This window comes from Arachis ipaensis, chromosome B7 (assembly GCF_059453495.1).
Source record: "Arachis ipaensis isolate K30076 ecotype BB chromosome B7, ASM5945349v1, whole genome shotgun sequence".
In the NCBI taxonomy this organism is placed as follows: Eukaryota; Viridiplantae; Streptophyta; class Magnoliopsida; order Fabales; family Fabaceae; genus Arachis; species Arachis ipaensis.
In genome coordinates, this window is record NC_142442.1 from 141314279 (window position 1) to 141331584 (window position 17306).

The following is a 17306-nucleotide window of genomic DNA, read 5'->3' on the forward strand; positions in this document are numbered from 1 at the left end:
CAAATACACCCAAGCATTAACCTTAAATACACCCAAGCATCAACTTAATATACACCTATAATTTTGAGCTAGTTACCTGTTGCATTGATGCCAAGCGCATGACCTATCTTTCTTGGGGTTATTTTGAAAGAACCATATCCTGTTTCCAGTCTGTTCTCCCCAAGTTTGAAGTTGTTTGCCAGCTCCCTTAACAGTTGGTGATGCACCCTTAGTGGTGGGATGTGCATCAACCCACCGAATCCTAGATCCCTCACAATCGCCTTCTTCTCCTCAGTCATGTTTCTGAATTTATCACTTAGGAGATGTGTGGCACACTTAAGGTCTTTTGTTTGGTTTCTTGCTGCCATTTTCTCTGAAATGAAAAATACACCCAAAGACATCAGTAAGATACGCCTATATATATGAGTCAGATACACCCAAAGATAACAGTAAGATACACCCATAGATATGATTCACATACACCCATTGATAACAGTGAGATACACCCATAGATATGATTCAGATACATCCATATATATCAGTCAGGTATCACTCAAACATGCTTCAATATCAAGCAACATTACAAGGTCAAGCAATATACACCCCCCAATCTACGGAATATACTCCCAAAAATCAGTTACCAGAAGATCTAGAACAACAAGAATAACAGGAGAACCTAGAACAACAATGTAGAAGAACAGTGTAACAAAGAAGCAAGAATAACAGTAAACCCTAGAACAACAACGTAGAAGAAAAGTAAAACCTAGTTCGTAATCTGGAAAATATACAGGAATCGTCATGTAACGTACCTTGAGTATTGTTGCTTTGTTTTCGCTGGAGATTCTTGATGGAGAGTTTGATGGTGTGTTGATGGAGGTTTCGAAGGTTAGCGACGAGTTGTATATTTTGATTTTCGATTTTCGCTCGAAAACGGAAGAGTAGCGTTTTCTTCGAATTGCTTTGAGAAGTGGAAGAAGTGGAAGAGTCTGCCATTACTCGAAGAGAACGTAACCGTTTTGAGTGGGAGCGCGTGAATGTTACGCTCCATTCAATCCCTCTTCATGCGCGTGAATTCTTTTTGGGCTGGGCCAAACTTGTAAAGCTTGTAACTCGTTTTTGCTTGTATGTGTAACAGGCCGTTTAAAATAATTACTCAAATTATCGACAAACTAAGCTCTATTAATTTATTTGTTGACATTCTTTAATTAATTCATAATGACACTAACATTAAATAAATACTACCAACAACCTCAAAATCCGGTGATATAAAATCTTTCAACCAACAAACTAAATTTCAATTACAGATTCTACTAACAAATACAATTAATAAATTTATAAAATAATTATAATTATAGCATAACAAATATAATATTAATTATTATTCTCAACCATATTATTATTATTATTATTATTATTATTATTATTATTATTATTAACACCGTAAACTAGCTACTGTGATAGACATATATATGCATATTATTATTATTAATGTAAACTAGCTACGTTACTGTTATAAACATATAATGCATGTAAAACTAACAACGATCTAAATAATGTTAATATTATCATTTATTTACTATAAATAATATTAACTCACAAATATTATTATTATTATATTTATATTTAAAAAAAACTAAAAAAAAAATACTTACATAATTAATTTGGCTAAGATAATTAATAATGTGAAGTTCAGAACGATCAACTTCTTTAATTTTTTTTTTAGGCATTATGATTAATTTGTTGGGTGAGTAGGAGATGAATTACAAGAGTAAATAGGAGTGTTGCAGAGAAGAAATTAAAGAAAGTAATATTCAGATAGGAGCGTGACTTTAGTCTTCAAAAGTTGGAGTGCATGGGCGATACATGGGAATGGCCACAAATCTGAGGCTCAGATTTGCGGAGCTGTTGGATTTTAAGGGTCTCAAATCTGAGGCACAGATTTCACCAACTCTATCATCACTGTCCGATTCTCTTCAATTTAAATCTGGCCGTTTGAGGCTTCTCTCAAACTCAAAACTCAAATCTAAAGCTCTGAATTATAACAAAACTGACCCTCCAATTTTATTCCCTTAAAAATCTGCGCTTCCGATTTGTCTTCCACGCCGTCACGAACCATTCACACTCATGGATAAGACACACCGGCAATAACAATAAAAAAACATCATTAAATATTAAAATTAAAAAGCGACCATGTCATTGTACCCTTTAAAATGAAGAATTTTTTTTATAAACAATATTTTCTACAAATTTAGTAAAAAAATTTACTCTTTTAGTCTTTTACTAGCACTATACTTTACTAAAAACATTTTTCCCTTACAAATTACATAATTAATGGCCGTAGCCAAACATTAAAAATTATTACGAATCTGCTCAGGAACTTATATCCTCATGCATGCTATATTTACATTCCTTCTCTTTTTACAATACTTTCAAGTTTCAACGTCATTCTTTTTGGCTAGAGCTTTCCATTCCCTTTCGAATTTGATATTTCTTTCTTTTTAACGTTTAGTTGGCAAAATTTTTCGAAAAACACACTATTTTGTGTTTAGTAAATTTAAAAACTCATGTGCTTGCGATTTTTAAAAGTTAGCATGTACATATTAAAATTAAAAAAACTAATATAATCTCGTATGTTAATTAGGATTTAAATCCTCTAAATTTTAAATTTTATCTTAGAGAATAAAGTGTAATTTCTTATCATTTATTTCATAAGTAAGGCAAAAAAAATATAAAAAAAACATTCAAAAATAAAAAATTATAGTTTATTCTATTAATTAATATTTAAATTTAATTCTTACATTAATGTCTATTATAATATTTTTTAAATTTTAAAAATTATTTTATCAAACACATTTATTATTGTTTGTGCTTATTAAGTCATTTTTAATTTAATTTACTAAATATAAATGTTATAACTTTTAAAAAATAAAAATTTTACCAAATCAAACCTAAATGCTTCAATGAACCACTCAGCACACTGGTGCCTATGAATTCTTTTCCCTTGATCCATATCATAATTTCTTTGGATCTGGATATCAAAGTTATTTCCCCTTGAATTAGGAGTGGCAACGGGGTGGGTAGAGGCGAATTTTTGCTCTATCCGATCCCGCCCCGCCGTACAACAATTCGCGTAGAATCCGCCCCGCTTCTACACGCGAGAAGTAAAACGTTGAACCCTAACCCGCCCCACTCCTACCCGCTCCTATAATTATTAAAATCTAATAAATAAAATTAAATTTCAAAATTTATATAACTATCATCACATACATAACATAAATTAAAATAAAAATTTAAATATAATACAATATTATTAATCATTTACTAATTATTTTACATATATTATACATATTATATATTAAAATTATATATATTATATATATACCGGGACGGGTAAGGACGGGTAATACCTAAACCCGACCCCGCCCTGCCCCCTAAGAACCCGTCCTGCTAAAAACCTGTCCCGGTGCGAAGCGAGTAATTATCCGCTTCAAGCGAGTAGGGACAGAATGGGTACCCGCGAGTTCGGGTGGTATTGCCACCCCTAACTTGAATGTTGCTTTATTCCTCAAGCAAGAATTATAGTGAACTTTCTAAATCTCATATGACTCTCAAATCAAACTACAGTATACACGTACGTGTACACAGAAAACATACTCACATATTAATATTAATTTGGATAAACTACTATTTTAATTACTAACATTTGAATCAAATTATAATTTAATCTCTAACTTTTTAAAAGTTTTATTTCAATCTCAAAAAATTTTAAATAAATTTAATATTATTGTATGTAAGTTAATCAACTCACTAATAATCACTAATAAAAAAAATTTCATTAATTATTCGAATCAAATTTAATAATAGGACAACATTGAATCCGTTTAAAATTTTTTAGAATTGAAATAAGATGTTTAAAATATTTGGAACCAAATTAGAATTTAACTCAAATATTAAAAACCAAAATAATACTTTAGCCTACTAATTTTGATAAAACTCAATTAGCACACAGTTTTCAACAATACTACCTGATAAACTAGTAAACCTCATTTCCAGAACAAATAGTTACATGTCATGGTTATTAATCCCCGGGATATTTAGCAACAGAAACATCTACATACTGAGTAGGTGCTGTAGAGTGATCTTGATACAAGGGCTTTCCAACTTGCAACACATGGAAATGGTCACAAATGTAACATCCCTTCTGCTATACGCTTAGTTCAAACTGGTGCCACCAAATACAAAAAATTAAGGAGTTGGCATGAGATTTTATGCCTTGTTACTACTGTCAACATGGTTTTCTGAATTTTGTCCAACTTTAGAGTTGTCCACTCCGAGGATCTGAGTGGGAGGTTTCTCTGCTTTCTTGACTTCAACATCTTTGCAATTTTTCCCTTCTGACAACCGAGTAGGATGCTGTTCTGTTTTCTTGATTTTCTCCCCATCTTTGGGGTTTATAAAGCTTGGCTGGTTGGTCGAAGAAAGAAGTCTTGCCCACATCCTATCGGTAATCACAACCTGGTTCTGCCTCTCAATGATTCTCTGTGTATCAAAATTTTTAACATTCATCCACAAAAGTCGGAATTATTGTATAGCAGGAAAACACAAACTATCACTTAAAAATTGAAGTAATAGAATGCAAATGCATGTGGGGTGAAAACATCACAAATTTGTTCTGTGTACAACAGTAAATCATTCTTGGTTCTCAACAATATTAGCATATACAAATACCTATGCCTTCATTTTTTACATGCAGGTAGTAGAAGAATGCTAAGTTATAAAACAATTCAGAACCTGTGTAGGTATATGGAGTAACTTAGTAACTTACTTGGAATGGAATATAAGTTTGTCTTCCATTGACAAGCCCACTTGTGTATCCAGTAAACCCAGCCATTGCTCCATGAACTGCACTCTGAGCAAGAAGCGTACAGTAGACATTGTCTGATGCATTACTTGGAACTGCACGTATCATGTAAGTGGGATCTGCCATATAAAACAGTTAAGAACTCAAATATTGTGGCCAAATTTAGAAGAGGATATCTATATTCCCAAACCAAAATGGTTGACAAAATAAGAAACAAATAAAGCAAAAGGGCAAGGGATGAAGTTGGATAAACTTACCTATATATTTAAGAGTGATAGCCATCTTATTTTTCCTGGCAAAATGATCCTATTATAGAAGAACAAACATCTACTAAGAGGGAGAGATTTGCATAAACTGAATAGTCTATAAGAAAGACATTCATCAGAGATAGGTAAGAAAGTTAAAAGGTTAGACAATATTCAAATCCAAGCAAACACACACAAACCATCTAGTATAAAGTCAAACCATGCTGGTAAACTGGGTGTGCTTTTGAAATTGCATCTGCCATTTTCATTTTCCTATTATCTTCATGCAATGCGAATATGATGAAGGTTAAAAAGAAAAAATAGGTGAGAAGGAAAGAGCACCGAATATGATGAAGGTTCCCATTGAGAAACCCAAATAATAAACCAAGATCCTGAGATAAACCATGCAACAGTGCATGGCATATAACAAGTTAACAACACTAGCATTATGTTGATTAAATTACCAAAGGTTCCAATTAGCACTTAATTAGTTAGCATTATGTAGTGTAAACAATTACATATTACACAAGATGTCCAATTGTGGCGTCGAAGAAAAATCACCAACAACTATGACACTAGCAATCCGTGACTAACATCCCAATACCAGCACCCACGATATATAGTTGGGATAATATGTGCTTAACCACTGCCAGTGATTAGGTTAGGTTATGACCTTATGGATAGAGATTAGCTTAGATATGGCCTTATGTGCCTGAAGCAGGTCTCATGAAAGCCCCAGTCAAATCAAATGAATCTTTGTCTATATAATAATGATAATAGCTACTAGTGTGACTAGTAAGAGCTCACAGAGCATGTAACTCTTCAATTCTTAAGGGGATACAGACAAACAAATGACCAAAAGTATTCTACTATACATTTCTGAGGGGGCAAAAAATTAGTTTCAAAGATTTTTCATATGAACAAGTAAATTACCTTGATCCTTTGGGATATCCATAGACCAACGTCTTGAAGTAGCTTGTTTCCAGAAGCATCTTTAGCATTCATGGCTTGAGCATTTTCCTCTGTAAGAAGATCTTGACCAGCCCCCTCTGCTATAACTATAACCATATGACCATTTTCTTTTAGCCTCTTCTCAATAAATTCAAACAGCCCACCATTTCCTTCAAGGAAGAAGGGTGACTCTGGAATCAGGCAACAGTCCACGTCTCTACTAGCAAGAGTAGCATACATCGCAATAAAACCTGCAATGTAAGAAATAAATAAACAAATAAATAATAACAAATAACCCTGTTAAAGGGAACATCATAGTCGTAACATCAAGTCAAACCCAAGGTTTTGAATAATTTTATCAGAGGCTTGAAAGACATGTGAGGTGTACTTACCACTATAGCGCCCCATAAGCTTTACAATGCCAATGCCATTCTCAACACTTTCAGCTTCAACGTGTGCTGCATTAATGGCACGTTGAGCCTCCTCAACCGCAGTATCAAAACCAAATGACTTGTCAATGACCTGCAGAAAAGCAAGAAAATCCACATTAAAAATCTCTTCAAAGTTCAAACATAACATAGGTAAGTGACTATTTAGATAAACTATAAATGGTAAGAGTTCAGCGAGAAAATTTATGGGATTGTGATCAAGCATTACCGGGATGTCATTGTCTATGGTTTTAGGAATCCCAACTACTGCTACTTTCAGCCCTCTCCGTCTAATTTCCTGTGCAATGACTAAAATCAATTTAGAATGCCAGCTTAATATATCAATAGATGCCAAGAATGTTGATGATCCACCATGAAGTTGCGAAATTCAATCAATTTATTTTCGGTTTCCAGAACAGCCATATGCTCCTAACTTGTTCCAATTGAAATTACCATAAAGCTTGATTTAACCCACGAAAGCAGTATTACACCATAAAAACTACAGTCTTGGAATATAACTAAAACTGATGTGTTTCATTGCCGTGATTACCTACTGAAAAAAAATAATGACTATATTACTACCCTTTGTTTTTGTTGGGTCTTGAAAACTCAAGGCATGAATGTGAAACTTGACAGTGATCTAGTTATACCTAATATAATGTTTGAATTGATTTTATTTGTACTCTGTACTGTAAAAAATGAGAGTTTATGTAATGTTTATTTACTGAGATATGGCCAAAAAGGAAAGGAGGCCCCAATTGGTCTAGATTTTGTTGAAACAAAAGCAGCCAGTTTCACATATAAACATTTATCAAACTTATTCTTAGAATGTTTGGAATTGCTCGAGATAATTCCTCTCATCCCTTATGAATTTGTAGTCTAGGATTACCAATCAACAATAACCAACATAAAGAAACAAACCATGGACACATTGGGCCTATAGCAGTCATGAACTTAACATGAATCTTTGAATGAAATGAAATTCCCTTTATTTCTCTTATTAGAGAGCAAAGGAAGGAACATTTTATCATGTCAACATTTGAATCACTATACCTCATAAATCACAGCTGCTCCTCTCTGTGTTCCATCACCTCCAATAACATAAACCTACAACCATACCCAAACAATGAAACCCAGGCACTGACAATACCTCCAATAAAGAGTATTCCTGGAAGTATATTTATGACCCATTAATACAATTGACACATAGGAAACCTGATTTATTCCACGATCCTGGATGCTGTCAACTATCTTGTTAGTATCATGCCCTCCTCGTGATGTCCCAAGAAACGTACCCCCACGTTTATGGATATCATTGACCACCTTAGGTGTTAAAGTAACGGTGTTTTTTGAATAAAATCCTCTATAACCACCCTGCATAACATTGGATACAATTTAGTGGTGCAAACAATGAAGTACAGTAACTTAAGTTAAAATTGATTTCACGGAATGCAATAGAGAGTTCAGTTGAACTTGCATCAATAGGATATTCTCCATATGAGCATCTTTGCCAACACAAATCATATGCTAAACAATATAACGGAACCACAGATAATCGATCCAACATGAATTAACAGAGAAAGTATCCACTCACATCTATGCCAATGACACTGTTGACACCGTACATGTAAGAAAGGCCACAGACAATTTCCCTGATGACGGTGTTGAGGCCAGGGCACAGACCACCACAAGTAACAATGCATGCCCGCACATCATCCGATTTAAAATACACCTAATCATCATATTCATTAGGAAACCGTTAGTCAAAGCAAAAGTTTCATTGCTTCTAATTCATTCATTAACCAAAAGTAAATAAATATGTGTACAGATTAAAGAAAAAAAATTTAACCTTTTGTCGAGGCCCTGCACGTCGAAAATGCACACCCCTGGGACTATCCTTGTGAACAACAACCTACAGTAAGATGTACCAAAGTCCTTAAATACGATTGCAGCTTGTTAACGCCGTTGAATACGAAACAAATGCATTGCTTTTTATCATTTTGACTTATGTAATGTTTTGGTTTATCCTTCATTTGCTATGAGAACTAAAAAATGGCCCTTTTCTTTCCCTATAATTCAGAAATATGACAAATCAAGTTTAAGTGGAGAAAAAAAAAACTGCACAGTGGATGAAGAAAACGAACAAACAGCTAGAATGCAATGATTTCAGAGATGTAAATTGAACCTTCTGAGGAACGGTATCGTCCACGTGCACGAAATATTGCCTAATCAACACAAAAACACAAAGAGAATCAATACTTCAAGCATAACACACATTGCAATCTCAGATCACACGACTATACAAAAAAAAAATTTTAAAATGAAAAGAAAAACTAGATTCACACTCACTTCACAACTGAGTAAGCTGGATTCGACCGCAACGGATTCGGATATGTCTGCAAAAAAATAGAAAAAATAAAAAATCATAATCATCAACTGTAACTTGAGAGAGAGAGAGAGATGTACAGGAAGATTGGGAATGTAGTCGGATAAGTGAGGAACGTCTTCGAGTATATAACCAGCTTCGCCATGAACGATCTTCATATTGGCATCACTAGAAGCCATTGCTACCTTCTTCACTGCGATTCCTTCAATACTTTCCCTCTTTTTTCTTTTCGTTAACGCTCAGATTCTTATGGAGAGATTTTGAGAGTAAGAGACGAAAAACAAAAATATCAAAACGACGAAGAAATATAAAGGAGGAGACAGAGAGTGGAACGAATTGAAACGAGTGGGACTAGCGATAACTTGTTGCGGCGATACGCTCCTAGAATATTGACGCAGACAGATGGAGCTGGATCTGGGCCGTTGGTTGTGGAGATGGACGGTAGATATTGGATCACTTTTGTTATGCAGAAGTTTCGCCAGCAGGGACGATGCGGTGGTCTTGGAAAACCAGTGGCGCGGTTTTACTGGTTAATGTTCTTATGTACCGTCAATCCGTTATGCCACCCCGGTTTACGATATTCTTCATATTTTAATTGAAAAAATGACAAATAAAATTTTTTTATATTGAAAACAAATAATTTATCGAATAATTAAAAATATAAAAATATTTATTATTTTTTAATATGTAAAATATTTAAATTTTTAAAAAAAAATATTTATTTTTATATATTTAAATAAAAAAATTAGATGTTTTATGTTTTAAAAAATAATAAATATTTTTTATATTTTTAAAAAATTATGTGTCTTTAAATTATAACATGAGAAATTTATATATCTTTTTTTATTTTAATTTTTTTTCCTTTAATGTAACAATACTACAATAGTCATCAAGCTTTAAACCATACAGGTAGTCGGGACTAAGCAAAATCTTGTTGGCGCTTTCTTTTCTCCTTTGTTTTTTTACTTTTTTTTTTTTGTCATCTCTTTATCTGGATAGCATTTAGTTGGAGAGAAGAGATACAGTGTAAAAACAAACTAATATCCAAGAATATATTGTTTTTTATTATTTTTTATGGATAAATTACTAAAACCGTAATTAAATAATTTTATGTTCATAAAAATATATTTGAATTTTATTATTAAAAATATTTTTAAATAATTTAAAAATACAACAAAAATATTAAACATTAAATATGTATTTTAAAAAAAATTAAAAATTAAATTTTAACATAGTATTTTACAGGTTCATGAGATAATTTTTATCTTTAAAATTTAGTGTTTTCTGTTAAGTATATTTTTGTGATTTTTTTATCAACAATTAATAATATTTTTAAAAAATAAAAAATATAGAGATCAAATTTTTATTTATTTTTTGTGTATATTTTTTAAATAGTTATCTAAATATTTCTATAAGATTTTTGTTAGAAAATTATAATGAAGAAGAAGATAATAAAACTTATATTTGTTGTGATTTTAAGGTATGATTAAATTGTTTTCTTTAGAAATATATTTATCCCCACACTTAATTACTATAAAATTAATAACAACACTCTCCAAAATATAATTAAACCTATAAATTTTTTATTTAGCAATTATAAAAAATTCTCCACTCTTGAACAAATAAATATAACAATATTTAGTAGATGAATGATTGCACACTTAGTATTAAATCTTTTGAAATAATGGGCAATTATATAAATATGAATAGAGTTCTACGTCCAAGCAAAATAGTTAACTTAAATTTAACTAAATTGTTATAACAATTTTTTAAATTATGCGCCTTCTTCTCCTTTTCCATCTCCTTTTCCGTTTCCTTCTCATTCTCCTTTTATATATCTTCTTCTCCTCCTCATCGTATTTCTTCTTCTCCTAAATTCGCGCACGCAAGTTCTCCTTCTGCTCCTCCTTCTCCAATGTTGTGTCTTCTTCTTGTTACTCTTTAAGTAATTTTTTAATTGTTTGCTCAAATCTAAATCGAATTACTAATAAATTAGAAGCAGAAATTTAAAATAGATAAGGCAGAAACAGATCGCAGTGTTTAAAACAATGAATGATTCAAGTTCAAATCAGTTGAATAAGAGCAATTTAGATTTTTCTTCTGAATCGAATCAAGTGGATGGGGTTTGGATTATTCAATTTTAAATTGAATGGAATGGAATGCAATCGCTAAATTCAGTTGTTTATGAACACTATTTTCAGTTCATTTGGTATTATACAACGGTTTCGTTTTGATAATATTTTCGGTTCATTTGGTATTATACAACGGTTTCGTTTTGATAATATTTTCCATTCATTTGGGACGCAGGTGTTTCTGGATTCAAATTTATATAATGGACAATTTTCGGTTTATTTGATATTATACAACAATTTCGTTTTGATAATATTTTCGCTTCATTCGAGACGCAGGTGTTTCTGAATTTGAATTTATATAATGGACTATTTTCGGATCATTTGATATTATACAATGGTTTTATTTTGATAATATTTTTGGTTCCAAAATTATTTAATGATGTCACCACAGAGAATCAAAATCAATAAAGATGTTAGCAAAATGTTGGTGTTGTTGGTAATGACAATAACGAAAAAAAAAAGATAACGAAGAAGAAGAAGAACCTACGTGCGCGAATTTAAAAGAAGAAGAAGGAAGATGATGAGGAGGAAACAGAGAAGGAAAACGAGAAAATAAAGACGAAGAAGTTGCGTTATTGAAACGCGCGTGTGATATACACTGGTGTGATGAAAGTAATTTTTGTTGAGTTTGGTCCTACTTAGTTGGACTTGGTTGCCAAAAACAATATATATATATAAACATTTAGCAGAAGGCATCCATATAAGTCACCTATCTTTGTTGGGTAAATTATGATTAAGGACAAAATCTTATATTTATTTTGATTTTAAGGCACGATTAGATCATTTTTTTAGAGAAATATTTGTCTCTACACTTAGTTGTTATAGAGTTGATGACAATACTCTTCCAAAATATAATAAAACCAATAAATTTCTTAGTTAACAACAATAAAAAATTCTTAACTCTTTTGAATAAAGAAAAACTCTTAATAGTTAGGGTAAAGTACTAAATTGGTCCCTTACGTTTGGGTGTAATTATGTTTTGATCATTAAGGTTTAAAATGTCCTATTTGAATGCAAAAAAGTTTCATTTAGCTTCAATGTAGTCCTACCGTGAGGTCAAACTTAAATAATTAACGAAATGTCCTATATGACAGCAGTACAAGAATAAGATCGATAATATGGAGAATAATTACAAGTTTCAGATGCACAAAATCAACTGTGAATGCATCAATACATTTATTTATCATTTTTTCTTACCATTTAAATGAAATAAATATATTGATGCATAAATAAATATATTGATGCATGCACGGTTGATTTTGTGTCTTTGGAGCTTGTACTTGTTTTTCAGATTATCGACTTTATTCTTGTACTGTTGTCATGTAGGACATTCTGTTAATTATTTAACTTTGACCTTACGGTGGGACTACATTGAATCTAAATAATTTTTTTTTTAATTCAAATAGGACACTTTAAACCTTAAAGACCAAAATAAAATTACGCCCAAATGTAGGGGACCAATTTAATACTTTACCCTAATAGTTAAAATACACACTTTATTAGTATATTTTGAATGATGGATAAGGGTTTTTACATATATATATATATTTATTGTACACAGTAATTATAATTTTTCACATATATAAATTGTTATGATTCTTCTATTGACAATAGGTAAAATATTTCAAATATACACTATTCTTAAAGAGTTGTGTTCTTTTTAACTAAAAATATAATATTTTAAATATACACCATTCTTAAAGTAATTATATCCTTTTAGCCAAATGATACTATATACCATTATTATAATTGACAATGTATAAATCGTTAATAGCTATTTATTAATATTAATAATAATATTATTAATAATATTAATTAATCAAATTTATAAATACTTTTTAATCCTTCATTATTTACAAAATTTAAATATTATATACAAGTATATGCATAATAAATGTGTCACTAAAATTAAACATTTTTTAGTGTAAATTTTAAATTTCTAATAAAATAGTAGGTATCTAATCGAGTAAATTTATACTTCATATGTTATATGTTAGTACCAAAAATTGCACACATTACTTGCATTCTTCAAGTTTAAGAGCCTATAATTTTACAAAAAAATGCTACTTATCCTTTAAAATTTATTCTTTGGTCAATTTTTTTAAAGAATTATTTTATTTAATTAATTTAAATACCTACTTTTACATATTATTTGTTTAAAAAATAGGAAAGTTACTTTTTATTTTCTCTCTCCTCTAAGGGCTGAATAAAGGATGATATTTAAAGGATACCTAATTGTAATGTAATTTTAAGCACTTATAATGACTTTGTACTCATCCTGGTGTCATGAATATTTACGAGAATAAAACCTCTAAAATTTTATATTGGAGCGGCACCACTCCTATATTCATATAGGTGAAATCCTTTGATAAATAATATTATCATTCCATTAAGAATTTTAACCCACACTCCTAATTTATTGTAAATAGCACTAACTCCTATACCTTATTGTTCCAATTGTTAAATAGCTTGTTATTACTTATTAAATCTTGAAACTACTAGTCTATTAGAATAAGATTGGGTTTTTATCATTTAACAACAATAGGTTTTAATCCCATTTTAACAGTAGTCTTTTTTATTTTATTCCTTGACAAACTTTTAGTCAAAGAATCTGCTAAATTCCCTCTAGATCTTATATAAATGATAGTAATAATACCATCATCTATTAATTACCTCACAAACTTATGTCTCAAACTTATATGTCTAGACTTTTCATTATAAACCTTATTATATGTTCAATACATGATTGATTCACTATCACAGAAGATTGAAATGACTGTCATCTGCTGTGGTCACAGCTTTATATCATATAACAAATTTTTGAGTCATTCTACTTTTTTACCCGTGACTGATAAAGTTACAAACTCATCCTCCATGGTAGAATGTGAAATACACATTTATTTCTTTGAGGCCCAACTTATTGCTCCACTACCTATGGTGAAAATTCATCCTAAAATGGATTTGTTATCACTAAGATTTGTAATCCAACTTGTGTCGAAATAACTTTCTAAAACTGCGGGATAATCACTATAATGTAATCCCAAGTTTATGGTTTTCTTGTGATAACCAAAAATCCTAGGTTATATAGCCTTCTAATGCTAATTGCTAGGTTTTTTTGTAAACCTTGATAATTTACACACAACAAATGCTATATTAGGTTTGGTGCAATGCATTGCATATACTAAACTTCCAACAGTACTAACATATTCTAATTATGCTACAGTCCTCTCTATGTTTTCTTCTAATTTAAAATTATGATCATAGGGTGTATTTGATTATTTAATTGTAAGGTGATCAAATTTTTTCAATATCTTTTTTATATAATAAGCTAGAAGCCAATTTTATTCTTATGCACCTTTATGCCTAATATTATATCAACTTCATTCAAATTCTTCAACTTAAATTTAGAAGTTAGATATTTATTCGTTACACGAATTCTTTCTAAATTTATTCGGATGATTAACATATCATCAACATATAAACAAACGATTACTCCATAATCCAAAGTAAATTTTGAGTAAATACATTTATCCGCATTATTATGTGATAAGTCATTTGATAACACAACTGAATCAAATTTCTCATGCCATTGTTTAGGCACTTATTTTAAACCATACAAAGACTTAACTAATTTACAAACTTTTTTTTTAGGGTTAAGTATGATTTTGGTCCCCAATGTAGGGGCTGAAAATTTTTTTCGTCCCTCGCCTTTTTTTCGCTCCAAAATGGTCCCCAAAGTTTCACTTTATTTTAAAATGGTCCTTCGGACAAAAATACCCCTCCCTCTCCCCTCTTCTTCCTCAACCAGTTCCTCAACCAGAAGCAGAAGCGCAAACCTCCCTCCCCTCTTCTTCCTCAACCAGAAACACAAGCAAAAACAGGCAGAAGCAAAAGCAACCAAAGCATCAAATAAAAGGCTTAAACAGAAACAACCAGAAGCATCATCAACAACAATAACAATGGAATCCTTTGAATCTGAAAAATTAAAGAAAAAGAAATAAAAAATTAAAACAGAGGGAAAGGGTTGCGGTGGTGGTGGAGAGGAGGGGCTGCGGCGGTGAACGGCGACTGCGGCGGAGTGGAGCTGCTGCGGCGGCGACCTTTCCCCTTCCCCCTTTCCCCTTCCCCCTCTTCCCGAAACAACACCCCTCCAGCTTCTCTTTCTCCCGCCTCCCCCCGTCTCGGCGGCGCTGTGTTTTTGTTGAAGAAGAAAGGAGTGGCGTGGAGGAGCAGTGGCGTGGAGCGGCTGCGGCGGTGTGGAGCTGCTGCGGCGGCGACCTTCCCCCTTCCCCCTTTCCCCTTCCCCCTCTTCCCGAAACAACACCCCCCTCCCGCTTCTCTTTCTCCCCTCTCCACTTCTCTTTCTCCCCCTTCCCCCATCTCGGCGGCGCTGTGTATTTGCTGAGGAAGAAAGGAGCGGCGTGGAGCGGCTACGGCAGTGTGGAAGAAGAAGAAGAAGAAGCGGGCAGTGGCGGGATCGGCGGTGCGGTGGTGCTCTCTCCCTTCCCCCTTCTTCCCTTCCCCTCCCCCCCTCTCGCCCCACCCCCCCTTCTTTCCTCCCCCGATTCTGTCTCTCCCTTTCTTTTCTTTTTTTTTATTTATTTTTTATTTATTTTATATTTATTTTATTTTATTATTTTTTAATAAAGGGTAATTTAGTAATAAAAAAATAAAATGGGTAAAAAGGATCATTTTAAAACAAACTGAAACTTTGGGGACCATTTTGGAGCGAAAAAAAGGCGAGGGACGAAAAAAATTTTCAGCCCCTACCTTGGGGACCAAAATCATACTTATCCCTTTTTTTATTTTTGGATAGCACATAGTGTAACACCCTAATTACCCTAAGCCTTACCTCGCGTCGTAAACCAAAGGTTAATCAAAGGTTAAGACAAGTCTAAAGCTTATAGGCATTTATATATAGAAAGAAATAATAATACTAGAAACCTGATGAAGGATTAAGCTCAAAAACAGAGTTTCAAAGTGCAAAACATTCACACGAAGCTACACTACTCGAGGCATAAAATATACATACAGCTATCAAGACATATATATAGATATATCAAAGTATAATAGTCATAAGAGTCTAGCCACGGCTCGCGGAGTTTAAGCCGGCTAGTTATATACAAACATACAGAGTTTAGAAAATAAAACATCTTATACAAACTTCCTCTCAAAGTAAGCCTCTAAGGCAAATATAAATAAAAAAGGTGAGAGAACTAAACAAAATAATCAAAAGACTTCAAAACATAGTGAAGATCCTTCGCTCTGTCACCATCAAGCAACTCACCGAGGTGGGTTGTGACCTGCATCTGAAAAACAATAACAGAGTATGGAATGAGAACTGGATATTCTCAGTATGGTAACAGTACCCAGTGATGTAAGATATAAGACTCCGGGACGCCAGAGGCAATCCTAGAACTTCATATACATTACATGAATCAAGCTTAAACCATAAGTAAACTTTAAAACATACTTTCAAACCATAAAGAGAAAGGGATAATCTAACTTAGTGAATTTCTAATCTAACAATTTTCCGCTGTCCTACAGCCTTCGCCAGCCTAACCTCCATGTGATCCCATCGCCACCGCCTTCCAAACCTCCTCAATCCCAGCAGAAAATACAAATAATACAATGCAAGTAAAGCACAAGTATAAGCATGTATATCAAGTAATTCAAATAGGCAATTAGGCATGTTATACAATTAGACAAGCAATTCAAGTCGGCAAAGCAAGCAAACAGATAAAAGATGCACATGATGAATGCCTGTCCTATCTGGCTGTGATATCACATCGTCGGTTCAACTGCCAATCCGACACACCTCCATGGAGATGTCGCCCTTCGGTCTCATAATGAAAATCCCGAGATATTGTGCCCGGATCATAGTCCAGGATGTCAGTGCCTGCATACTATAGTGATTCCGAAGGGATGCGAGCGGGATACTCTTGCCACGGACCTCACATCTCAATGTAAGCGAGACTAACCACCGCCCTTACGCCGCCGCCGCGACCTCGACAGGCGGGATTAACCGCCGTCCCCGCCAGGTGCATAATGTCTCAATAATCTCAGTTTAAAAACATTACATCAGTGGTTTTCAAAATCATTTCATTTAATACTCAGTAATTCACCACTTTCACAATTTTTTGTCAGTAATCATCAATACAATATCCTGCCTTCTCACTCAACCAAATTCGTCCTCAGTACTCTAGAAACCTAAGTCTCCGTTTTCTAAAATTTTACAAGAAAATACCTAATTGATTTCACCTCGAGCCCTCTCTATGTTCTGACACCTAAAAACAAGCTAAAGAGTCTTATATAAGTGTCACA

General features: G+C 32.8%; 1 protein-coding gene across 1 annotated transcript; it reads right to left on the reverse strand.

The window, feature by feature from the left end:
• Positions 1-3988: 3988 nt before the first annotated feature.
• On the reverse strand, positions 3989-9458 carry LOC107606278 (ATP-dependent 6-phosphofructokinase 6). The gene is made up of 13 exons (XM_016308314.3): positions 8931-9458; positions 8814-8860; positions 8650-8689; positions 8314-8376; positions 8059-8196; positions 7680-7838; positions 7518-7571; positions 6694-6762; positions 6429-6558; positions 6019-6287; positions 5098-5146; positions 4805-4959; positions 3989-4518 (listed from the first exon to the last, which is right to left on the reverse strand). Exons 1-13 carry the CDS (start codon positions 9027-9029, stop codon positions 4246-4248), a joined length of 1545 nt encoding a protein of 514 aa, XP_016163800.1. The 5' UTR covers positions 9030-9458; the 3' UTR covers positions 3989-4245.
• Positions 9459-17306: the final 7848 nt, after the last annotated feature.

Coding starts and splice junctions, on each gene's coding strand:
- LOC107606278 (XM_016308314.3), bottom strand. CDS start 9,029: ATGGCTTCTAGTGATGCCAATATGAAGATCGTTCATGGCGAAGCTGGT. Junction 8,861..8,930: donor ACTACATTCCCAATCTTCCT/GTACATCTCTCT, acceptor ATTTTTTTGCAG/ACATATCCGAATCCGTTGCG. Junction 4,960..5,097: donor TATCACTCTTAAATATATAG/GTAAGTTTATCC, acceptor TTTATATGGCAG/ATCCCACTTACATGATACGT.